Source organism: Archocentrus centrarchus, chromosome 20 (assembly GCF_007364275.1).
Source record: "Archocentrus centrarchus isolate MPI-CPG fArcCen1 chromosome 20, fArcCen1, whole genome shotgun sequence".
NCBI lineage: Eukaryota > Metazoa > Chordata > Actinopteri > Cichliformes > Cichlidae > Archocentrus > Archocentrus centrarchus.
Window position 1 is genome coordinate 30345103 of NC_044365.1, and position 26510 is coordinate 30371612.

General features: G+C 41.7%; 1 protein-coding gene across 1 annotated transcript in view; it reads right to left on the minus strand.

Annotated features, from left to right (window-relative positions):
• ctnnd2a (catenin (cadherin-associated protein), delta 2a) overlaps positions 1–26510 on the minus strand; it is a 264157-nt gene that overhangs the window by 57768 nt on the left and 179879 nt on the right. Inside the window, exons 13-14 of the mRNA XM_030756885.1 lie at positions 19128–19260; positions 8574–8787 (exon numbers count right to left, since the gene is read on the minus strand). Coding sequence (XP_030612745.1) covers positions 8574–8787; positions 19128–19260 — 347 coding nt within the window. The remainder of the gene's footprint in view (positions 1–8573; positions 8788–19127; positions 19261–26510) is intronic.

The window sequence follows — 26510 nt, forward strand, 5'->3', positions numbered from 1 at the left end:
ATAAAATGACTATCAACCACCCTTGGTCTGGAGCTCCATGCAAGACCTTGGTTCATGGGGTGATGATGATCATGAGAAAGGTGGTGGATCAGCCCAAAACTGTCTTAAGTTTGCCAGTGAACATCTAAATGATTCAGAGAAGGCTTAGGAGAAAATGACGAAGGAAGAGAAATGCTGAGTATGACCCAAAGAACACCATCCCCACAGTCAAGCACAGAGGTGGAGCCTCCTTCCCTCAGCCAGAACACTGAAGATGGGTCGTGGATGGGTCTTCCAGCATGACAATGACCTAAAACATACCACCAAGGCACCAAAGGAGTGGCTAAAGAAGAAGCACATTAAGGTCATGGAGTGGCCTAGCCAGTCTCCAGACCTCAGACGTATAGAAAATCTGTGGAGGGAGCTGAAGCTTTGACTTGATGAAGCAGCAGCCAAGAAACCAGAAGGATTCAGAGAGTTTCTGTAAATTTCTTTATGGATTTTGGTTGATATTCTATTTCTCTCCATTAAAATGAAACTACCATAAATAAACTTGTTCATTTCTTTGTCAGTGAGCAAACTTACAAATTCAGCAGGGGATCAAATAAATATTTCCCCCACTGTATGTTAGTTAGCTGCTGCTGCTTTGACTGATCATCCCTTCTCCCCGAGGCAGTGACAGAAAACCAAACGCAGCAACAAACAATAAGGTAAAAAACATGGGAAACAGAGCGACAGAAATAAAGGACAGACAATAAAATTAAAAAATATATATATAGATATATCAGGAGGACTGAGAGCTTAAGGAGCTGAGAGACTGCTGAGAAATAGGAACAGATTGCAACAAGAGGAGACAACATACTGTAACTATGACAAACTATAAAAAGCTGTGGTGGAATAGGTCATCATCATCATCTCTTGTGTATTTGGTGTCAGACTCCAGATGTTGCAGGTCCCAGATGACAGATGTCATTCATTTGCACAGTTACCAAACAATTAAAATATGGGCACAATTCAAGATATGCTGTACCCCACAGTTCACAGAGGCTGTCATTGACAAAGGGGTTGGAAGACAACGAGGCCAGAAAACAGACAGAGAAGAGTAGAAAGGCAGAATAAAATGAAAGTAAAGCAGAAGTCACAGAGCAAGCAAATATCAATGCTGCTGAGCAAACTGGTTAATTCTTAACTACAAATGTGCAGCTGTTCAGCCCAAATGAATTTATATTTAATAATTTATATTTAATACACCATTGCAGAAAACAAATGATTAAATAAGTTTCTGCAAGTATAAAATTATGCAAGAAAAGTAAAGACAGGGAGATATAAATGAGAATTTGAAAAAAATTAAGTTTAAAAAGATAAATGGGGAAAGAGAATGAAAGAAGTGGCTGTGTGGATGTGTGTGTGTGTGTGTGTGTGTGTGTGTGTGTGTGTGTGTGTGTGTGTGTGTGTGTGTGTGTGTGTGTGTGCGGGTGTGTGTGAGAGAGAGAGCACGAGCGTGAGCTTGAGAGGACAAGAGAAGGAGGGTGACAATAACACAATGACCTTGTATGCTGCTTGGCAGCAATCACGAGCTTGTACTAAGGCTGTAGTATGTGAGTGTGGTAACATTTGCCTTCACTTTGACTAATCAGCCTCTTGTTTCACATCTCAAGTTTCTGTCTTTCCACTTAATCCTGCTATTCACACAGGCTCTCCTCAAACCAAAGTAAAAGGAAAAAAAAGGCATTAAGCTCGAACATATGCAAACACACATACACTCTTTTGCCACCTCAGAGTGAAGACACACATTCAGCAAAACACTTAACTTACAAAGCTCAGTGCTGTCAAACATCACCTCCTGTATTTCTCTCTGCTTCTTTCTTCCTGTGTCGGTCTGTTACTCGAGTGTTTTCAGTGGATGATTGCAATCAGGTTAAAACAGTGTTGTCTTTGATGAGCTGACAAGAACCAGCACTCAGCAGCCTTTCTCTATCTGCTCTGGCCAATATATCTAAGCAAACACAAACACACACACACATTCAGACACAATGCATGCTCAGGAAACAAGATGTTGATTTTAATTTTTTTCTCTTTGCAGGAACAAATGGAGAAGAAGACTGATTAGAAGTACATGCATAAAGGGGTAGACTGCTCAGTTTTGTGTTTCTGGGGCAAAGGCATTGTATCGGCCGCTGTCCAATAATCTGCGACTTTAAGGTGCGCACACACACACACACACACACACACACACACACACACACACACACACACACACACACACACACACACACACACACACACGCCCATTCTAGAAATAGATATGTATTGCTTCACTAAACCCGATGTCCTTATGGGTATAACATCAATGACCAACAGACAATGACATCATACTTCAGACTTCAGTGTGTGTGTGTGTGTGTGTGTGCGCTATTTTTTTCCTTTTCTCTTTCCTTGTCCTTACACCCCCACCCCCCCACCCCGACTAGTTCCCTTTAGACATTTGACAGACAGTTTCCTAGGAGCTGGGCGGTTTGGGGGAGAGAGGAGATGATTGCATGAATTCATGAATAAATGAGAATGTGACTTGTAAGGGAAGAATGAGACCTGTTAGGCCTCAAGTGGTGATGTTTTATTAAACAGCCTTCATTTGTGCAGCTCAGTGTGAATTAGTTAGCTGCTGGGTCACAACCTGGTGATGAGGAATGCCAGAGATGACAAATTGCATGGCTGCTGTGTCTGCAAAAAAAAACCTGTGAATGAGGAAATAAGTAAATAAATAAATAAAATAAAATAGTAATTTTGGATAACATTTTTCAGACAGCAGGTTAACAACTGCTGACTTAACCCCAGAGTCATGCAACCTTTATTCTGGCAGCAGGTTTGTCGAAGCCACTAAGCAGCACGAGGTAAAATCATGTATTCTGGGTAAACTGCCACAGCAAATATTAGAGATTTTATTACAACCAGAGAGTTTCATGCTGAAAACGTTGCATTGAAACTTCTTGAAAAACGGCAGCATTTGGAGCTTGGAGATTTAGACACTGACAAAGGAAAGCTTTTTATGCCACTTCTGTACACATGGAGCTATTTTCCACTGTAATTCTTAATCTTTTATTTTCATTACAAAACTGACTTCTGGAAATGAGCGCTTGCTTGTGCAAGGGAATATATGTGAGGCTATTGTTTTCATGTTCAACACAATTTACCAAGACATGCAATGGGATATGTCTCGTAGCTGAGAGAACCCAAAATGCACAGTTTTATAAAGAGAAAGTGGATTCGATTGTGGCTAATTGAAGCATTAACAAGTACTAATTATAATAATCTGAGAAGACTTGTCCAAATGCAGACTTTTTGGACACGGTTGTCTTCAGCAGTTGCTTCTCAGCTCAGCCATTTCAGAGGAGGCAGCAACAGAAACTGCAGTCATGGTCCACTGCATTCAAGGTGAGCCCACGAGTAAGGATAGCATCTCCTATTGACATCCGAAGCCTCTGCATCGACCAGACTTTGACTGACAGGCCCAGAAGCCTTGACTTCATCCTATCTACCTCAAGCTCAGACCCAGGAAGCCAATAAAGCTTGTCTAAATTTAAACTTCAGAACCGACAGAGAGATAGGGCAATTGTTAGGGGAAGGTTTTCTTTCGCCCCCCCCCCCCCCCCCAAAAAAAAAAACCTTATACCTCATTTCACAAGACATACAAGATTCTTTAATCCCACATTTGAGGGAAGGGTTACCATGATGAAAGAATAAGAAAGCTGATTTGGTAGAACACAAGCATTATTTAAGGAACATGCCTTTGGGCAGCAGAGTGACACAGTCCCAGAGGACTCTCTCAGCCCCCGTTTGCACGAGAACGATCCAGTTGAAACGGTGTTTTCGAAAAGTAACATGTTCAGACGGAACCATTTAAAAATGCGTGTAGTTCCCACTGCCAGGCCGCAGGTTGGCGGTGTGGGTATAGGAGTCGCAACCATGGTGTCATGTGCCTCTGTGCATTGCAGCTTCATTTTTATTTATTTTTTATAAAGTTAACTTTTGGAGGCTGTGCTTGAGGCTGGAAATGTCTAACCACACAAGCATCTGAACGCTGCATTTATTTAAAATTGCATTAAAGTGGCAGGATCGTGTCAATGGCCAATTCAGCATAAAACACTGCTCCCAGAATTAACTATCTGTAGTCATTCTCTATATTTGTGACATACAACATCAACCTAATTGAATAACAGAATAATTATGCCACAGTTCTTAGAGGTGAATTACAGCAACAGCAGGGTGTTCCACAAGGCAGATTAAGACAGACTTCAAAATATGGCTGTACTGTCGTGAAAGCATTTAAAACGTGGCGTTTAATGCCAAGCGCCGGAGGAAAAAGACAACAGGGTAGACTCATGCATGACACTGAATCACAGACGGGGAAGTGCAAAGACAGGAAGAGTCAGGAAACGGGGGAAGTGGAGATAGAATTTCACAGTGCACGTCTGTTTGTGTGAGATGACTATATAAAAAAGTCAGAGCTCAAAATATGAAACAGTTTGACTTGGGGTGAATTTATTTCACTGGTTAATCTGTTTACAGAGCACAAACACTCCTTTTCCAAGCTATTGTTTTTTTTATATTTTAGTCTCTCAAACATGTTTTTATGATCACATAAAATCATCATCAAAAAAAAAAAATCGTCTTCTTGTCATTCCTACTTCTTGATTTGTAATTATTATTATTATTATTTTTTTTAATGCTGCAGAGATCTCCTGCCTACATGCAGCTTGTTATAAGGGCACCATTAACAGTGAAAAGGTTAGAGAGGAACTGTTATATTTTCCAGACTTCCTTCCTTCCTCTCTGGTATCCTTCTCTACCATTCTCTAGCAGGCTGTTATTGATATCTCAGGAGTTTGTAAAAGGAGGGAAAAAAAACCCCTCTGCACTTGCTTGCTACCTGTCAGTGTGTTGTGATCCACCAGATCCTCTTCCTCTCAAAGAGCAAGCGACCTACCAGGATGGATTTTTGATTGCATGACTGAAGAGGAGCTCTGTCTTGCTAAGTAACAATGGAGACAGAGGTCAAATTGAGCATGAGAGTGCCCCACTGACCTAAGCACAGTATTCTTTGTGAAGGTGCTTTGTGTGTTTCTGTGTTTGAGTGAATGTCTGTGCTTCTACTTTATCCCTGAAACTCTTAAATCTACTTGTATGAGGTCTTATCTCAAGACTAACCAGCTGTAACAAAGAGGGCAAATACAGAAAAACAATAGTGAGACAAATGCAGAAACATACAGTCCAGGTCAGCATGAAACAAACACGAGATCACATAAAAACCCAGCATGCACATGGATAAAGAAAAACAGGAGTGTGAAGAGGAGCAGAAAAAACACAAGCGAGAAGATGCGAGATAACAAAAGATTTGAGTGAAGGACAGAAGAAGAGAGAAAGGTCTAGGCTCTCTCGTGTTTTATCACAGTAACTGTACAACCTGCTGGTGAGAGCTGCTTATAGGAACCTCTGTTAGGCTGCTAGCAATCAGATCCCCACTTACGATAGCTCACAGCTTGACCGAGTTTGCCAACTGTGCAAGATACAGGTCATGTACCTTGTGTGTATCTGATATCAAAAAGAAGGTAAAGTTCAAAGAGAGGTGGGGTCCTAAAAAATTACTGTCACCCTCACCTTAATGTTTGGTTGCACATCCTTTGGAAAAAACAACTGAAATCAACCGATTCCTATAACCATCAAGAAGCTTCTTCCACCTCTCAACTGGAATTTTGGACCACTCTTCTTTTGTAAACTGCTCCAGGTCTCTGATATTTGAAGGCAGCCTTCTCCCAACAGCAACTTTAAGACCTCTCCACAGGTGTTCTGAACTCTCCAGCACTTTGTTTTCATCCATTTCTTTGTGCTTTTTGAAGTATGTTTGGGGTCATTGTCCAGGTGGAAGACCCATGACCTTGGACGCAAACCCAGCTTTCTGACACTGGGCCCTACATTGCGACCAAAAATCCTTTGGTAATCTTCAGATTTCATGATGCCTCGCACACAGTCAAGGTACCCAGTGCCAGAGGCAGCAAAACCACCACAAAACATCTTTGAAGCTCCACCATCTTTGACTGTAGGTGCTGTGTTCTTTTCTTTGTCGGCCTTGTTCTGTTTTCGGTAAACAGTAGAATGACGTGCGTTACCAAAAAACTCTATCTTGGTCTCATCTGTCGACTAGACATTGTCCCAGAAGGATTTTGGCTTACTCGAGTACATTTTGGCAAACTGCAGTCTAGCTTTATGTATCTACGTGAGCAGTGGGGTCCTCCTGGGTCTCCTGCCATAGCGTTTCCTTTCACTCAAATGTTGATGGATATTTGGCTCTGACACTGATGCACCCTGAGCCTGCAGGACAGCTTGGATTTCTTTAGAACTTGATTGGAGCAGCTTATCCACCATCCCGACTCTCATGCGTTGCAACCTTTCATCAATTTTTCTCTTGTGTCCACGTCCAGGGAGATTAGCTACAGTGCCGTGGGCTGTAAACTTGTTGCTTACGTTGTGCACCGTGGACAAAGGAACATGAAGATCTCTGGAGTTGGACTTGTAACCTTGAGATTGTTGATATTTTTCCACAATTTTGGTTCTCAAGTCCTCAGACAGTTCTCTTCTCCTCTTTCTGTTCTCCATGTTTAGTGTGGCACACACAGACACATTGAGTCAAATTCTCTCCTTTTTATCTGGTTTTAGGTGTGATTTTTATATTGTCCACACCTGTTACTGTCACAGGTGAGTTTAAACGAGCATCATATGCTTGAAACAAAGTCTTTAACCCACGATTTTGAAAAGGTACCCACAATTCTGTCTGGCCCATTTTTGGAGTTTAGCATGAAATTAAATGGATTTTGGCTTTTTTTCCCCTCTTTTTTTGTGTTTTTCCAATACACACAAAGGAAATGAACATGTGCATAACAAAACATGTGTGATTGCAATAATTTTCTGGGAGAAATACTTGACTGTATTTGTGTGGCCATATGAAGTACCCTCATCTAGTGTGTTATTATGTATAAATCTTACTATAATACACAGCTGTCTGCAGCTGTCTGTTTGTCCTCCTGCATGATCAGGAGTTCAGCATCCAAACCTGGCACACAGGTACATCTCAGTCATTGTATACAATATGTATGCTATATTTCTGAAGGTGCATGTGACCTAAGAACTCAATCAAGTTGTGGCTGGAGTGATCACATTAAAAAAAAAAAAAATCATCTCTGGTTAGATGTTTTAACTTATATCAGAGAATTTCAGAACCCAGTGTGTGGCACAAATGCATAAACAGAGCTCACAACGAGAGACAAACACACTGTGGTTCATCACAATTGCCTGTCCTAAAACTGTAGAACCAAATGTCATGCTGGAAAATAACAAGCTGAACAATGAAATTACACATATTCTAGATGTTTGCATGTGTGTGAGCACAAGCATCTCTGTTTCTTTTAAGCAGAGAGGGATGCAGTGTTATGTTGCTATTTGCTAGTCCTCTAGTAGCATATTAAATTCTCAGTGGGAGGCATATTGGAAAAATATTTCAAGCAACTGAAGATCAAATTACATCAGCTCAAATGTGTATTATCGGTGTCATTATCTAACAGCTTATGTAGGAGTTTAAATTTAATCTATACATTTTTTGCCTAAACATTATTAAGTTTGTTCATGTGGGTGTATGCACTGCTGCAATGTGTGTTTCATCTGCACCAGCTAGTTTGTAGCATTCATTCCCTCAAGGTTAAAACAAGATTGATTCTTGATAAATCTGTGGTGTAAAACAACACTCTTCTAGCAGGAATCTGAATGTAAGGTGGGGCATATTCAAATTTTGTTGTTGCACACATGCACACCCACCAATGCCCCCCCAACATGTACAGCGTTACATCTTAAATGTCTTAATAAAATACATCAAAAGGTACAGCGCTTAATAAAACATCTCTAAGAATAAATAATATTCACAAAGATTGGCATTCTTTGCAAGAGTCACACAAGTCGTGGCTAAGATTCCTGTTAACCTATGACTGATTATCATCATTCAAGTGGAATGTGAAATAGTTGGGCATGTAAAGAAGCTCAAGATGAACAGCCTTGGTTTGGCAAGTGAATAGTAAACTTTTCTGAAGAACGCTAATTCAATGAAAGCCGGACGTATGAAGAACTACCTTCACCAAGCTAAAACAATTACTGCTGCTGTCATGGCCAACTGAGGCTACAAAAGTCACTAAATAAGAAGCAAAACTTGATAAGACTAACAAATGAAAGACACACATAGTCTTAGTAAAAATAAAAGATAGAAAGTTTAATTTTTCTTGTTGCTGTCTAAAAGATTCTTTCCTAAACCAGCTTTAGTGTAGGTATGTGCTTGACAGATCCTCACGTATCAAATTCTATCCACACATTCATATAAACATGAGAACTGCACGCACGCACGCACGCACGCACGCGCACACACACACACACACACACACACACACACACACTCCATTAAAACCTCTCCTGAGGCCACAAACAGAGCCATGCTGGAAAATAACTGATATACTGTACATGCTATGAGATGAAGTAAAAATTTGTCACAGACAGCGTACCTGTGACCAGCTCTCTGATTTCCACATCTCCAGTCTTCCTCAGCAGGCGGACCAAGGCAGGAATCCCCCCGCAGTTCTTCAGGGTTACTTTGTTCTCATCATTGGCCTTGCCGTACACCAGGTTTCTCAAGGCTCCGCAGGCGCTGCGATGGACCTCACTCATCCTGTGGTCCAGTAGATCAACCAGCAGCTGGATGCCGCCCTGTCTACGGATCTGAGTGGCAAAGAAACCGAATCAATCAAAACTGCTTGTCCTTTGTAAATGAATTGTATATATATATCATCAGTAAGAATTGTACTGCCGGTGGTCGCTTATTTATCTATGCAAGTAGATACTCAATACACAAAGTAGCTATGTGTGTTTGTGCGTGCATGTGTGTATATAGCCTCCAGTGTCTGTCAGTCCTGCCAATCAGATTAACAACACAATGTGGGCTAATTAAAGATACTAATGACTGGGCTTTAACAAAAATGACACTTAATTACACTGATTAGGGAAGAAAAAGCTTGTTTGTGCGTGCCTGTATGTTACAGAATCTCTGCACCACTTTTTGTTTGGCAGTTTTTCTGTTTTTACTCCCTTCATAAGTTTTTACATCCAGTTTTTTTTTTTTTTAGTTGTCTGCTTCACATTTTTTTTTTTTTTTTAAACACAATAATTCATACGCATGAATAGTTCATTTGTGGATTGAGCAACGAGCTCATTGACTACCGGTTGTTCATCTTCTAACAGAAGGCACATCGTTCCAAAATCATCCCTTGTTTGACTTTTAAATCTGCATTTCAGCCACCAAAAGGCAGGCAGAGGAGAAAAAAAAAATAGATGAATTTAAAATAGTGTCTAAACATTTCTGTAAACTGTACCAGAAGACTCATCTGACCTCCAAACTGCACAGCAAATCTGTAGCCAGCTACTCTGCTCGCCTTGTGTTTACTGCTATTTGCCTTGTAAATACACAAAGAGAAACATGCTTGCCCAGAGTGAGAGAAATAAACAAAGCAAATCAGTTCAGATTTATGATTATATCTCGATTCTGTGAGAGGGCGAGGCAGTCAGGACTATTAGCCCAGTAGGGATCACAATGAGGGCACTCTGGCGTTACACATAATGCCTTCCCCCCATGGTGCGACACATATTGCTCTCGCCCTATGCTGGTGGTTTTTAAACCTCCCACATCACTTCTCCACTGCAGGGATCTTCATCAGCCTTAGGGGGCCAAAGAGCTTAAATCAGCCTGTGTTTGGTCCAGTCGACAGGGGTGTTGTGCTAATCACTAGAAACAGGCTGCTGAGATCACCAGGAGACTAGTTGAAACAAGGATGGAGCAACTAGTGTGTGAGACAGAGCGAGAGTGAGACTGCCGCTCATGCTTCTTTTATTTAATCTCCCGAGTACTGCAACTGACAGACTTACTCAACCAGATAACTCTGTTTTTCACAGTTAGATGCATATTCAGACTTTTTTGAAACCCTGTAATATTTTTCAGCATGCTCTCCTCCAAACATGGGACATTAAATATAGAAAATAATTCATTAGTAATGCCTGCTTCATTGTCAAGCACCAGATGGGTGGATTTTACTACGCAAATGAGCAATAAGACATAAATGGATTTCCAAGGCTTTTTTTTTTTTTCTCCTGTGATTATCTTTGGCTCTCGCACACTCGTACTCACACTTTTTGCATGACTGAAGTCAAAAACAGGTGTGCACGTAAGGTTTGCAAGTGCAAGTTTGACTTTTCATAGCAAAAATGAATGATAATACAGAAGATGCACATAAAGACAGAGAAAGAGACAGGCTGAAAAAAATGACAGGAAAAAAGAAAGCATGAGAAATGGAGGGCAAAGAGGATGTAGGTGTTTTATGACACAGCAGGAGTTTATCCAGCAAAATGACTTTGCTTATCTATTCAATTAAAATGGATTAAGGAATGCAGTGAATGGCAAACTAACCTTGCTCAATTGGCCACACAATTTTCCCAACCTGATTTGCTGCCCCTCTTACGCCTTCTAGTCCTCACCCCTGCTCTTTTTCCCCTCCTCCTGCTCCCCCTCTCCTCCTCCCGTGCTGATCTGTGCCCCTCTCCCTCTCCCTGTTTATGTTTATGTCACAGTTAATCTGTTATTCCACTTTGTATTGCCTCTGAGCTACATCCAAGGCTTGCCAATACCTCTGCGCCTGTTCCTCATGTAAAGAAGATTAGAAGCGCAGATTGATTTGTCTTTGTCTCACCCTGTTCTGCCGTGGACACGGCTATTGGTAACCCATGGCGACAGTTTTGCCGTGGTAACAGTTAGCAGTGGTGACAGCCGGGACTGTGAGAATCAGAGGTGCTGCCAGCAGAAAAACTGGCAGCGGGAAACACGGGCGACACCTACCTGAGATGGTGGCACGTTAAGATTAACGAGCGTTTATGACTCACCACATATGGAAGTTCAACATTAATCAGCAGCACACTCCAGACGGTTCACTGTTTGCATGTGAGTGCGGAGACAGAGCGGGGATGCGCTACACCTTTTAACCTTTTATGTATGTACACTCACAGGCAGGCATACACACATGCAAGGGCTTGTGTTGTCTTCACTTGACACTTAGGCTGAGGCTAACTGCAATTTAAAGCCTTCCAACCTTTGGTTAATTGAGTTTTTGGCCCTAGGCTAACATTTGCCTCTTGAGAATTTTAAACTGGGCCGAGTAAGCCATTAACCTATGGCTACCTAATATTGTTCTGAGGCTGGGATACAGCTAATTCTCATAGAGTTATCAAGAGCAGAATTCACAGCTGTGAAAATGTACTGTAATAAATATAGTGGAGGCTTTGTTGTATGACGAGTGAAGTAAGGCAAACACTGCTCTTTACAGCAGCTATATATGTGTTATTAAGGAGGCTGTCCCCAGGACTTAATAATACTAGAAAATGAATTTATATCTACTTTTTTTGAGAGCCAATAAGACTTTGCCAGAAAACATGTACTTGTACCAGAATGACAGGATGAGAAAGGTATGGAGAAGGAGGGAAACAGCTCATGAACCGAAGCACGTCACATCATCTGTCAAACATGGCACGGGTACGTACTGTGTGGCTGCCAGTGGAAACCAGTCTCTAGTGTTGATGATATGACTGCTGATAGAAGTAGAATGATAAATTCTGAAGTGTCCCCTCTACTATCATTCTATGCTAAAAAACTGATTATACAGTAACAGTACATACAGTACAGTGTAAAATAGATAATGATCCCAAGACAACTTGCAAAAGCAACAAAAAAATTTCTCAAGATAAAATAAATGAAATAGTCTTCCGTGGCCAGTAAGCAAAATTTTAAGGTAGCTGAAGCAAAGGCCATGCAGAGCATTTCAAAGGTGGAAACACAGCATTTAGTGATGTCTGACTACATTCAGTACTTTAGTTAAATCCCTTGAACTAAAGTTGAAAGTCTGAACTTAAACTGCATTTACATATTCTGTTTGATTTAAAACCAACTATGGTCATGTACAGAGACAAAAACTTATGGACCTAAATGTACATAATGGCCAAAGGGGGGAAGCTAAGTGGAAAATAGTGCATTAAACATTTCGCACTGTGTGAAGAGGGACATAAGCACACACTAGTGTTGCAGTATCATTTATGGATCGTTTGCTGGTTTTCTCATTGCTCACATTCATGTCTGCTGAGCAGACATTTACAGCATTTGCAGAGTTCCCGGCCTAAAAATCTAAAACCTGATTCTTTTGAGGATGAGAAATGACACGGAGTCAGGGGGGCACATTCCTCTCCCATCAGGCTGCTTGTTGGATAAATGGACATCGATATGTCAACCCAAAATGAATTACTGATCTAACTAAAGTTCAGCTTGAGACTGTGAGCTTTTTTCTTCTTTTTTTTGGCACACCCAAAGGATATCCATTAGCTGCCATGTAAATGGTTCTGTTTTCATTCACTATAGCTGAAGCATACAGCACATAACTGGTTGTAGGTGTGAATTCAGTTATGTGTATGGATGATATGGCATTTGCACTCTGTATCTGTCTAAATCAGCTATAAATGATGCTGAAGATGAATTTGGCAAGCTTTCTCTGCATCTAAACTCCAGCCAGAGCTCCATCTACCCTAGCGCGCACACACACACACACACACACACACACACACACACACACACACACACACACACACACACACACACACACACACACACACACACACACACACACACACACACAGAGCTCCTCTCTCTTTCTGTCTCTGTGTATCTCTTTCCTTCTCTCAGTTTATGTGAAGGAAAGAGAAGTGTATCCATACAACCATATAATCATCAATTAAAATATGCTCTTATTCTAAATTGTACACACATACCCGTCAGTGTCCTAGAAACAAAATTTCCTTAAATTCATCCTTCGTGACACGTCCCCAAAAACCACTGACTGTATTCTGCCTGTTCCAAGATCAGAAAGCAGTATTTTCTTGTTTTTTTCCCCTCTATATTTTTCTTCTTTCCATTTTGATAACTTTCTTATCGTTTCTCTCCGTCTTTCTCGTAAGGCTTTGTTTTCTGATTCTGAATATCCCATCTCTTTCTGTTGTCTGGTCCTATCTTTCCTTCTATCTATTTGCTGCTACAGAGTATCTCTTTAGCAATGAACAGCAGCCATGCTGGGGCTGTATTTAGCTGCTCAGTCTGACTGAAATTAAGACATAAGAGAAGATAAGCCTCTTGATCAAGACCCACACTAAAGAGTTGCAACCAGTATCTACTTTCACATACTGTACATGCCACTATATGCTGTTCTCATAATTCGAGAAGCAAGTACTCCATTAATAATACCATACACTAATTCCTCTTTATTAGATTCCTAAAATGGTTTTAATATATTTCTTTTTAGTCTTATGGTTATTTTGTTAGGAAGAGGCTATTTGAAACTGTGGGTTAAAGTACTTTTAAAGAACAGCTAGGTGAGGTTTAAATACACATAGCAACTCTTACTTGACAGGAAATAATCATTTAAGAAAGAAAAGGAAATATCAAATCTGACGCACGATAAATCGTAAGGTTACTTTTCACCACAGCCAGAATAGAAGAGCTCTTTAGTACTGAAACATAATGTCTTAAACTACCTGCCACAAAAATATTTAAAAAAAATGCATTCAGTTTGATTTTGAGATAGTTATGATTTTGTTAGAGAGGCTGTCAATTTTCTAAATGTCAGCTGTAATTTTGGAATGACAGGCTTGATTAGAAAATTATAGATATAAAATAAATACAAAGTTATAAAAAGCTGTGATTTTAACTTTGTGAATTCAAAAGCCAGTATTATTTCTGGAAAAAAAAAAAAAAAATCAATACAGAGCTCTGAAGCAAATCAAGGAGCAGTGTCGCTGCAGGAAAAAAATCTGGGACCCCCTAAAACCATTCCCAGGCACAGAGGAGCTCACGGTTTATTAAGAAAGCAGTATGCCAAATCTGAGCAACAAAAAATAAAATGTATAAACTGCATCTTTATTACTCAATCTAACCGCCAACCTTCAAAAATATATATTAACACACAGTGATGACAGGAAGTCTAAAGTGCAGGTGAAAGTTCTGGATGCACTAAAATCCTGTAATTATTCTGTGGCTAAATTATTCCTTTGATTGGCACCTACGAGAGTGTTAATCTGAAATCACACATAAAAACACACTCTTAATCATACAGCATTGCACTCATCCAGATCTAGCCCTTTCTGCTTGTCTAGTGGCTGACTGGTGTAACACGTTTGTCAAGTCAAAATGAGCACACAATGCTGGCAAAACCATTCAGGAAGTTAACACTGCCATTATGTTTCCTCTGGATGAAGAGAGGAAGGAACAGTCATCGACAAAACTACATCAAAAGAACCCTCAAATTTCTTTTGAAATTACAGGCAGAGCAGGTCATAAAAAAAAGCCAATGTTTGTAACTGGATTGAAGTAAAACTAATCAACTTACACGCCTGCTGGTCTTTGTCTATGCTTCAAAGGATTAATAAAACATTTTTCTTTTTGTCTGCTGATAGGCAGGAGTGAGTACAACTGACAATTTAATGTCACTGGGTGTGTTTGGAAGCTTTTGTAATAAAGGAAAGATAGTTTTACGGACACTTTCAACTCTTACTTATTTAAAAGGAAAAGAACCAGTTGGTTACAACGCTGAAGATGAGACGAGATGCACAACTGATTGACTTAACAAAAGAGACTTCATTATTAAATTCATTGTGCGAGCTACACTAAAATGGATGGTAAGCGTAGTGCTGTGGGACGAAGCACCAAAAGATATTTTAAGAACAACAAAAATCCCTCTCAGTTTAACTGTGGGCTCTATTTAAAGCATTTTCAAAGCTTAAGCTGTTGTCACAGAGCTCTTTGTGACAAGGATGCAGCTCTTTTGGTTAAAGTCGCCAGACTCTAAAAGGTAATTTTAGCAGGCAGAGGACCCATTGCTGCCTCATGAATTTATTATGTGTGTGTGACTAGTATTTCAACACATTAATTCTGAATCAGACTAATGTCTTGAACTCTAGAGTCGCACAGCAAATCCCAGGTTCTCTGAGGTGAAGTCGGTGTGTTTTTGTGTGTGTGTTTTTGTCAGTGGAGTCTGGTGGGTTTAATGAGAGAAGCGTAATGGTGCCGGTAAAACGTCAAATAAGGTCTGTACAGTGATGAAAAAACAAAACAAAAATAAACTAGAAATACAGACAGAAAATAACCAAACTAATATTTTCATCTCCCGTCACCTGAACTGAAAATCTAATGAAAATTTCCCCACAGGAATAGGCCAACCTTGGTATTGTTTAAAGGGGCTAATATCATTTATTACTTCTCTCCTACTCTCTACACTTATCCTGCATTTTAGTACAGCCAGATTCACAATGAATCTGTACAATCTTTAGATGTACATATTTTTTCTGTTTCTGTTGTCAGACAATAGAACAACTATGAAATGCTGCATTTAATATGGCCCAGAGACTACAGGGAAAAACCATTAACATACTCAAGACATTTACCAAGCGGCTACTCTGCACTGAAATCTTGATTCCTGTAAATGTGGTGCTGTCTGAAAAAATCTACATTCACATATGTTGCAAAAAACAAACAAAAAGAAACTGTGCTGAGAATTTGGCTGAGAGACGTTAGAAGCCACAGAGAGTCTCAATCAGGTCTGTATCAGCACCCATGTCGTCTACTGAAGCAGCTTTTATTGGCTGCTTCTCTCTGTCACTCACAGACCTTCTCCTGAAGGGGGCGGATGCAGCAGCCCATCCAGTTCTATTTAAATCCACAGACACTTAGACTGTTAGAAACTGAGCTAGAAACCAGGGCTACATAGGCATGGTTCAAGAAATTATTTGCATTGTGTTTTCAAATGAAACTTAAAATACACATTATGGTAACATGTGACACTAACAGTAATCTGTCTTAAAGTGATAGATTGGCCGAATGTGTGACCTTTAAAGGAGATCTGAGAAAAAAAAAAAACACAACAAAAACAATATTGTGGCTATAGTAGAAACTGACATCTGAGTTAATGTAAAACAAATTATTTCCAAGTATATCAAGAACGTCCATGAGGTTATATGTAAAAAAGAAATAAAATAAAATAAAAACCCCGGCTTGCGCTGTGGGCGGTCTTTGTCCTCCAAGCTTGGGTCCTCTACCAGAGGCCTGGGAACATAACGGTCCTGTGCAGTATCTTAGCTGTTACCAGGACTGTGCCCTTCTGGACAGAGATCTCGGATGACGTTCCCAGAATCTGCTGGAGCCATTCTCCCAGTTTGGCGGGGACCACTGTTACCATCACCTTTCACATCTTCTCTAACTCTTCTCTGAGCCCTCGGTATTTATTGAGCTTCTCGTGTTCTTTCTTCCTGATGGTGCCATCACTTGGTATTGCAATGTCTATCACTATGGCTTTCTTCCTCTGTTGTTGGTTAGCCATCACAAGTTTGTCTGTCTGTATCTGGAAGTCACACATGATCTTGGCTCTGTCATTTTCAACTACCCTTGGGGGCGTGTCCCATTTTGACCTCAGGACTTCCAGGTCATACTCAGCACAGATGTTCCAGTCTACTATGCCAGCCACTTGGTTATGGTGTTCCATGTTGGCCCTGGCGCTAGCATCTTGCACCCTGCTGTTAAGTGCTGGATTGTCTCAGAGGCATCCCTGCACAGCCTGCACCTGGGGTCTTACCTTGTGTGGTAGACCCCAGCCTCTATCGATCTTGTGCTCAGAGCTTGTTCCTGTGCTGCCATGATTAGTGCCTCTGTGCTGTCTGTCAGTCCAGCTGTCCAACCATTCTTCTTCTATCATCTGGTCGTACATGCCGTGCAGAGGCCTGTCCTTCCATGATGGTTCCTGTTCTTGTTCCTCTTCTTTCTTGGGTTTCTGCTACCTGAAGTAATCACTAAGGAAATCATCCTTGTTATTGGGGCTTGGTACCAACTGGACATAGTAGTGGTGGACAAGCACAGGAAGAAGGCAGCAATGATAGATGTAGCAATACCGAGTGACAGCAAAATCAGGGCGGTGCACAGTCTGCAACTTAGTACTGCCAGCTATGCCTCTGTGGATTTTGGGCTTAGGACCTGCTCTTGGCCTGCCATGATCAGAGCCTCTGTGTTGTCCTTTAGGCTGGCTTTTCCTAGCTACTGGTAGGATTTCTTGATGTCAGCCACATGGTACATCCCTCTACATGCATTCTTGATTAAATACCCAGAGTGGTTCTAGTATTGCTGTGGCAATGGCATAGAGTAAATGAGTTCCTTGGTTTCAGTGATACTGGTAGTGGGGATAGTAAGCAGAGCAGTGTTCACATCTGCAAGCATCTCCTCTGATTGGACTCTGTCAGTAAGCCGGGGGGAGTTGTGCCTTTGGTTGGATGGCTACCTTGAACCTGTCTACAAGCTTTACCCACAGCTCAGTAGATACATCTGTCACTGCTGGTGGATCAGTTCCACTGCTCTCCTCAACATTGTCCCCATTGTGCTGTTCTCTGGATCTCCAGCTCTGAGAGTAGCTACTGTAGTAGATGTTATAGCACAGAGCTATCAGGTGTTTCTTGGGTCTTAGTGTGGAAGTTGGTCTTCTACTAAACCATTAGTACATTACTTCAGAATCCCTTTACAAGTGTGTGTCTATATATATGTGTGTGTGTGTGCAAAAATATTGCACTATTTGGCTTCAATATAGCAAACGGATCTTTAACCAAATTAATGTCCCATATCTGGCTTAGTGATCGTCAATCAACTTTGTTTTTCATTAAAGACTATTTAAGAAATACAGCTTAAGGCACATCTCAGTGTGTTTCTTATTGCATCATGTTTCACACGCTGCATTGCTGTCATGTGCATTGTGCACATGAGGAAATGTGGAACTGTGTCTTGTGTTTGCAGAAAATCTAAGTGTGTTTTTGTTTGATGTGATCCAAAATACTGACTGAATTCTCTTTTTGTGTAAACAGTGTTTAGCCACGCCTTGGACCTTAAGCATGACAATGAAACAGACTGATGAAGCTAGGCCAAGGAATTCACTGTCAATGCAATGTTTTTTTCTTTATTGTTGGACACCTCTATTCAGGCATAATTGCACCCATTATAAAAGACATGAGCACTTAGGTTTCTTTCAGAGCTGCATGGATGAGGGGGAGGGAGAGGAATCAAGTGTGATGTTTTTTGTACGTAAGTGTGATTGCATTTCTGTACCTCTCTATGTGTGTGTCTTTGTGTGGGTGGGTAAGTGGGTCGATGTGAATGAAAATTAGCTGTCTGCATGTTTACATGTTTAATTGCCTTTGATTTGCAGAAAGTTAATATTAATTTTTCTGTTTTGCATTGTTTTATGTCTATTTGCATATGTGCACACATCATGGTGATGCACATCCCTTTACATTTGTGCATGAATGAGCAACCCAGCAATGCGGCATCACTTTTCATTAGGTTGCAGTGGCAGCTATTGACTGTTACCACTGAAATTAATTTCATATAGAAAGAAAATGTCAGTGTTCTCACTTGTAAAGTGATCCTGAAGTAATATAGAATGTCGAGGGGGTGCGTAAAATTGTGTCTATTGAGGGCACAGATGCAGATGTGAATGCATTTGCATCTGCATGTGCCACTGCCATTGTTTTAAATTGCCACTAGCTTTATTAAAGGGTTTATTAGAGTGTTTCAAAGGGGCTTCACTGCAAAATTAGTTTTGAGAGACAAACTTGCTGCTTTGGGACTAATTGAGCTTCATTGCCTCAATAAATACAAGTCAGTAGAAGGCACAGCTTAAGAATGGTGATTGTGGCAAGCTTTATCAAGCAGAACATCAGTGTGAAACTGGTTAGCTATTGCAAAATTTCTCAAAAGCTTTTCTAAGAATAGTTTTGACAATATCTTCTAGTCACAAAGTAGTCACCTGTTTTTTTTATATGCATATTTTGAAAGCTTTCATTATCCAAGTTACAATCATTCCCTTCTCTGCAACACTGATTTTAATCAAATTCACACATAACACTAAACATGCAGAAACGCACAAACACGTGCACACGTATACACAAACCTCAGCTTTGATCTTGTTGTCTCCGAAACAGAGATGCTGTAGGTAGGCTGCAGCATTGGACTGCACCGAAGGGAACTGGTGCTGTAACATCTGGATCACCTCTGGCAACTCTGGATCTCTCCACCCAAACTCTCTGCAGAAAGACAGACAAAGACACTTTGATTCCTTCAGCAGTTTAACAAAGCTTCTCACTGAAATATAAAATATTACCCACAAGTACTCCAATAAAATCAGAGATTTTTTCCCCAAAATACCCAGAGCCACAGATATTCAACTATACATGTCCACGTTAATGCACAATATAAAGAGAAGGTGAGATGGATTCAAAGGCAGATCATGAATGAAAGAGAATTAAATGTTAAAATCCACTCTGTTCTGTTTTCAGCAAAAGAAAACTCACTTCTAATAGGAAAAAGCTTTAGAAGCTAAGCAACACAGTGGAACAGAAATGACACAGAGCACCTCCTGAGTGCCCTATTTGCTGAAACATTTCTATCCAACACAAGTACAGGAAACGAAAGGAAGTAATGATGAGCTGACCAGGCTTAGGACGTGGTATCCATGAAAACCTGAACAAATGCATGAAAATCTAGCACAAATTGTATTAGTATTTTAGATTAGTTGATAGATTAGTTGGATTTCACTTGAGTAACAGTGAGTCTTTAAAAACTTTCAATGGTTTTTCAGGCAGATGTTTTACAACACTGTTATAACAGTTGTCATAGCAACCATGTGTCAAAATATCCATCCATCCATCCATTTTCTTCCACTTATCTGGGGGCAGCAACAGAGAAGCCCAGACCTCCACCTCCTCAGCCACCTCCTTCAGTTTATTCGGGGCTACACTGAGGCATTCCCAGGCCTGCCAAGAGATATAATCTTTCAAGTGTACCCAGGGACCTCATTTAGGCAGAACATGCCCAGAACACCTCACCCAGGAGGCATCCAAGTCAGATGCCCGAACCACCTCAACTGGCTCCTTTCAATATGGAGGAGCAACTCTATTCTGAGCCCCTCCCAAATGACTGCACTCTTCACACTATCTCTGAGGGAGAGGCCAGCCACCCTTTGGAGAAAGCTCATTTCCACTGAATTCCACTGCGATCTTGTTCTTTTAGTCACTACCCAAACCTCGTGACCATAGTTGAGAGTACGGACGTAGATCGACCAGTAAATCAACAGCTTCACTTTTGTGCTCAGGTCTCTCTTCATCATGACAGAATGGTACAGCGTCCACATCCCTGCAGCCGCGGCTCCAATCCGTCTGTCATCTCCCGCTCCCCTCTTCCTTCACTCATGAACAAGACCCCAAGATACTCAAACTCCTCCACCTGGTGCAGCAACTTGTCCCTGGCCCAGAGTGGGCACTCCACCCATTTCCAGCTGAGGACCATGGCCTCAGACTTGGAGGTGCTAATTCTTATACCTATACCTTCACACTCAGCTGCGAACTGCTCGAGTTTGCGCTGGAGACCACCACCACCTGTTGAAGCCTTGAGTTTTCAGCCTTCTGTTTAAGGCGTTTCTGGTTCCTGAAAATGCTACTTCTTGAAAAACAGGTTCCAGAGTGGAGCAGTTTTGAAACACTTCAGTCTATGTTTCCATGTAAAGTGCAAAAACGCTATTTTTTGAAAACGGGGGTGTACTTGCACTCCTATAGCCACACCGCTAACTTGTGGCCTGGCAATGGGAACTATATTGTTTTCAATGTCAGCGTTTCCATGTGAATGGAGATCGTTTTTAAAACATTTCCATCTGAACGCGTTACTTTTTGAAAATGAAAACAGTAAAACACTGTTTGCACTGGATTATTCTCGTGTAGACGTGGCCTACAGTTGCAGCCACCGAAAATTGCCGGCCGATCCATGACGGGACCTTGGCCGGTCCTTGGCCGATTCGTGGCCGAACCTTCATCTGCAAAAAGCAGAGATTCTGAGGCCACCAAGATGGAAGCCTTCTGCCACTTGGATACACCTAAAAATTCTGTCCATAAAATTATGAACAGAATCAGTGGCAAAGGGCAGCCCTGGCAGAGTCCACCAGAAACAAGTCAAACTTTTTTGTCGGCAATGCAGACCAAACTCTCATTGCAGTTGTACATTACAGGGACTAAATGGCTTGTGATAATGGGCCAGACTTGAGCAGCAGCCCCACAGGATACCCCGAGGGACAAGGTCGAATGCCTTCTTCAAATCCAAAAAACACATGTAGACTGGATGGGAAAATTCCTCTCATATATCCTTGAGAGGATAAGGAGCTGGTCCATGACAACCTCATCGTTCCTCCTAAATCTGAGGTTTGACTAACGGACAAACTCTCCTTTCCAGCACCCTGGCATTACCCTTCCCACAGAGGATGAGGATTGTGATCCCCCAATAGTTGGAGCATACCCTTTGGTGCCTCTTCTTGAAACCATCACCCCAGTCTGCCAATCCATAGGCACATCCCCAGAGCTCCATGACTTTGTCGAGGTGTGTCAACCAAGACAGCTCTACAAACATCCAGATACTTCAGGAACTCAGGGGCACTGCCACCAAGGAGTTGTTTAACTACCTCACTGACCTCATGCAAGTGAAGGGCTAGTTATCCCCTCATCCCCAGACTCTGCCACCTTTACAAAGGGCATGTCAGTAGGATTAAGGAGGTCCTCAAAATATTCCGTCCACCGCCCGACTACTAGATCCTCAGTTGAAGTCAGTAGCGCCCCGCCTGCACTATACACCGTGTGAGTAAGTCACCTGACAGCTTACCAGAATCGTTTTCAGCCCAGTCTTTTTCCATGGCTTCATCAAACTCCTCCCACACCCAAGTTTTTGCTTCAGCCACTGCCTGAGCTCCATTCTGCTTGCTCAACCAGTACCTGTTGGCTACCTCTGAAGTCCCACAGGCTAACCTAGCTCGATAGGACTCCTTTTTCAGCTTTATGGCTCTCATTACCTCCAGTGCCCTCCATCTGGTTAAGGGATTACCATTATGATAGGCACCAGTCGCCTTGAAGCAGCAGCTCAGTGCAATGGCCTGAACAGTGGAGGTGCAGAACATGGTTTATTCAGACTCAATGTCCTCAGCCTCCCACGGAATACTGTCAAAGTTCTGCCAGAGGTGGGAGTTAAATATATTGTGTATTAGGGCCTCTGCCAGGCATTTCCAGTACACTCTAACTATATGTTTAGGTGCACCAGGTCTGTGCTGCATCCTCCCATACGACCTGATCCAACTCACCACCAGGTGCTGATCATTTGACAGCTCAGCACCTTTTTTCACTCAAGTGTCCAGAACATATGACTGCAGAGCCAATGATACGATTACAATATCGACCTGCAACCTAGGGTGTCCTGGTGCCACGTGCACTTGTGAACGTCCTTAAGTTCAAAGATCATGGATAAACTGCGGTTGGCACAGAAGTCCAATCACCCCTTGGGTTCACATCAGGTATGCTGTTCCTCCCAATCACGCCCCTCCAGGTCTGGCTGTCATTGCCCACATAAGCATTGAAGACTACCTGTAGGATGATGGAGTCACTGGATACATCCTCTAAAAAGGCTGGGTACTCTGAACTGTCATTTGGTGTGTACGCACAAATGACAATCAGGATCCACTCCCTGGCCTGAAGGTGCAATGAAAGAACCCTCTCATTTACCGGTTAAAAACTCCAACATAGAGACAGCAAGCCAAGGGGATATAAGGGTACCTACCCCAGCCCACCACCCTTCACAGAGGCCAACTCCAGACTGGAACAGAGACTAACCCCTCTCCAGGAGACTGGTTCCAGAGCCCAGGTCGTGCATTGAGGTGAGCCCAACTATATCTAGCTGGTATCTATCAACTTCAGGTACCAGCTCAGGCTCCTTCTCCACCAGAGAGATGATGTTGCCTTGGGAGACCGTACCAGGGGGCAAAAACCCCCAGACAACATAATCCCTAGGATCCCAAGGACACACAAACCCCTCTATATTGATAAGGTGGCGATTCATGCAAAAACATTTTGAGAGGTGACTGATCAATATGAGGATACTAGGGTTTACCATGTTGAAGGACAAGCTGAAGGGCAATGGATTATTTGTAAATTTTTAGAGCTCTGGTGAAATACAAGTTGTTAAAAATAAAGGGGATTTTGCAAGAACCAAGAACTAATGCTTGCTGAGAAATTCTGAGAAAGCTTATAAAAAGTCAAAAAGTGTTGGGAACTGCACAGCACAGCATTTCTGCTGCCTGCTTGCTGTCTGAAGTTTGAGTTATTTCCTATACTTTCTACTATTGGAAGTTTACACTCCCATGAACACTCTAGACAAAGTGAAATAAATGTTTTTTCCCTCGGTAATACACAGGAAATGGTCTCCTTTATTGTATTATCCCCCACTGATAATTGTTTTGCTATGGTCCCCCAAATGAGGAAATTATGAGTGTGTGAGGAAGTGTGGGCGACTGGATATTTCTACACTCATGCCCGAGCATGTCGCCTCAATCCACTGTAATCTTTTCTCCAATAACCACTTTGTAAACTGTTTCTCTGTTGCTTCTTTCTCTCTGTGCTTTCAGAAAACTACCAATTCTCAATGTAATCTGACGAAAACCTATGTTGAAATTTTGTGGCTCCCATTGATCATGATGTTTGAGGATTGATTTTGTTGTTACTGCCTTCATGCTTACTGTTCTGTGGCAAACTGGGTCTCACTGTAATCCCCATCAAGCTATCGTGCAAACTGCTGATTTATTGTGCCTCCTAGCTCAGCCAACCAAAACATGAAAATGTGGTAAATATGGGACAATTGACCTGCCTGGGGAGTTAAACCTGATGGGGTAGAAGATTGTGTGTGCATCCATAGTTTTTGCAGCAGAAAATGAAGCCTCGACACAGCGCTCATCTCTGTCGGATCAAGTGAATGCAGTCTATGAAACATCTGTGAAAAGCAGAGCATTCACGGGGAGTAAACATGGCTCTCAAAGATAAAGCAAGCTCCAGCATGGACGGCTCTTTATCTGCGGAATGATAAGTGTTCATTCAGCTGGAAAGCAGGACTGAAGGAGGGAGGTAGGGGACAGATAGAGAGAAGGAGGAAGAGGGAGGGATTCCCAAGGCATTTAGGGGATTTAGGAGGAGAGACCCCCAAACAACGTTCCTTAAATCACACAGTGAGATACCATCAGGGCAGTTTGTTTATGTGTGTAAGGGTGTGTGGCAAGATTAAGATAGGATCATGATGCGTGCTTATGTGGCCACAGTTACTTCTGTGCCTGTTTGTGTGCATGAGTGTAATGGCAAGTGCACATACAGTCATTTGGGTCTATACTTCAGTGTACTGACACATATATATGTATCTGACTATGTGCTATGTCACTGTATGTGTTTGAGTGTGTGTGTCATCCAACCCCCTACAGCCTCCCAGTTCTGTCAGTGTAGTTAATAGAAAGCAGAGCGATCTGCTGATAAGATAAGCATCATGGCTTGCCATTAATTAAAAACCCCTGGTAGGCAGAGAGACAGTGAGGGGAGCAGAGCAAAAGAGAGAACGAGACAGACAGTGAAACAGAGAGGGAGAATAAGGAGTGAAAGTTTGGGGGGGGGGCTGAGCATTTGGGGGCAACTATGAGTACAACAAGCAAGAGGAAGCTGACAGGAAAGGGGAAAAAAAATGGAGAAAGAGGAAAACAACCCTCAGATGAGATGCCAGTCATGTCAACACAGGTGCTAATGAGAGCCATAGCCCTGGTAGATGCACCAGAAGGCAACGTGCCAATGATGTGAAACAGCAGGATGGAAACAGAGGGGAATACAGCCTGCAAAAGGGAAAACTGATCAAAGATGCGGTACCAACAAAACTGCATTGAGAAAGCTGCACTACAATATGCTGCCATTTATGTGCCATATTCTTTATGCTCCGTTATTTATTTGTTTTTTTGTTTTGCGTTGTAATAAATGCCACACAGAACAATTTGTGGACTTGGTTCTTTTATACCTGAGCTGTGTGTTTTTGATATGACACACCAGTGGGTATGGGAATAAATTAGGTGGCAGTGCTGCAGCACAGAGTTTCATGTTCCTGGTTAAAGAGGTTACTTTGCCACTTCTTGAGGCATGCGGAGGCGTGTTGCAGTGAAATATTTTCAATGGAATCACTAGGTATCGCAGGAGAGCAGTATGACATGACTATGAAAAAGGCAGGTGGCAAGGGAAGGAAGGGCGGAGGCAGCGAGAGTGATATAACTGGGACAAAGGAAAAGACTGCTGTGTGATGGTAGGGCTTTGATGCAAACACACACACACAAACACACACAGACACACATTTGAGTGAGGCAAAAATGTGATAGAAGAGTACAACACATGAAAATACAAGGACTATCAAAGGATTTCTTTCTTGTTATAAAACCTCTCTTCATCTCTCTCTCTTTTCATGTCTAAGTCTCATGAGACAGTTGAACTTCAATCTGAAACCCCATCATGGCCACTGATAGACAGCATTCTCTCTCTCACACACACACACACACACACACACACACACACACAAATAAATCCACAAGTTGATGGTTGTAATATTGAAATACGCTCATTTCCTGACGCTGGTTATCAAAGGTGCTGCAAATTCGACTAGGACTAAAATGTTTATGGTTTAAGATCAACAAGCTGTCACATCAAATCCCTTTCACTTAACAATTCTATCCTATTTTAGGGCATTTGCAGCACACACTGGTGGTGTTGTGGGTAATCTTATTCATCTGTCTGCACAACCTAATACGATGCATGATGTTTTACACAATTTTGAAATGATTTGGGTCTCCCAACCCAAATCACATCCATCAGCGGCGCCCACAGTGCATCTATAGTGACAGCTCCACACAGAAAGTCTGTCCCGCTGGCCTTAATCTGGTTGGACAAGGCCTGTCATGTCTGTTAACTGATTGGAGGGTCAGGAATGGACAAACTGGCAGTGTGCATACCAAAGCAGATGCTAATTAGAAACTGAACATCAATCTTCATCACTGTGTTAAGACAGAGGCAGGACAGAGAGAGGGGCGAGAGGGAGAGAGCAGAGAGAAAAAAAAACAGTTTCTATGGAGGACCTGGTTTTAGGAGCATATGGCATTCTCTACAATATGGGAAAACACTTAAGTGTGAGTAAATAAATAAATAAATATATATATATATATATATATAAATAAATATATATATATATACATATATATATACTTCAGAACTGGACTGAGTGTGGTGTGATTTTATGCATTTTGCATCCATTTCTGTGTGTGAAAATGCTCCTTGGAGAAGCACAGAGTGTATTACTTAAGGTAAAGTCAATAAAAAAAAGACTTCAGTTGCACAGTTCCACAGACAAACAGATGCCCGAACAGGATGCATGTGGGAGATGCACAGACACTGACTCTCAG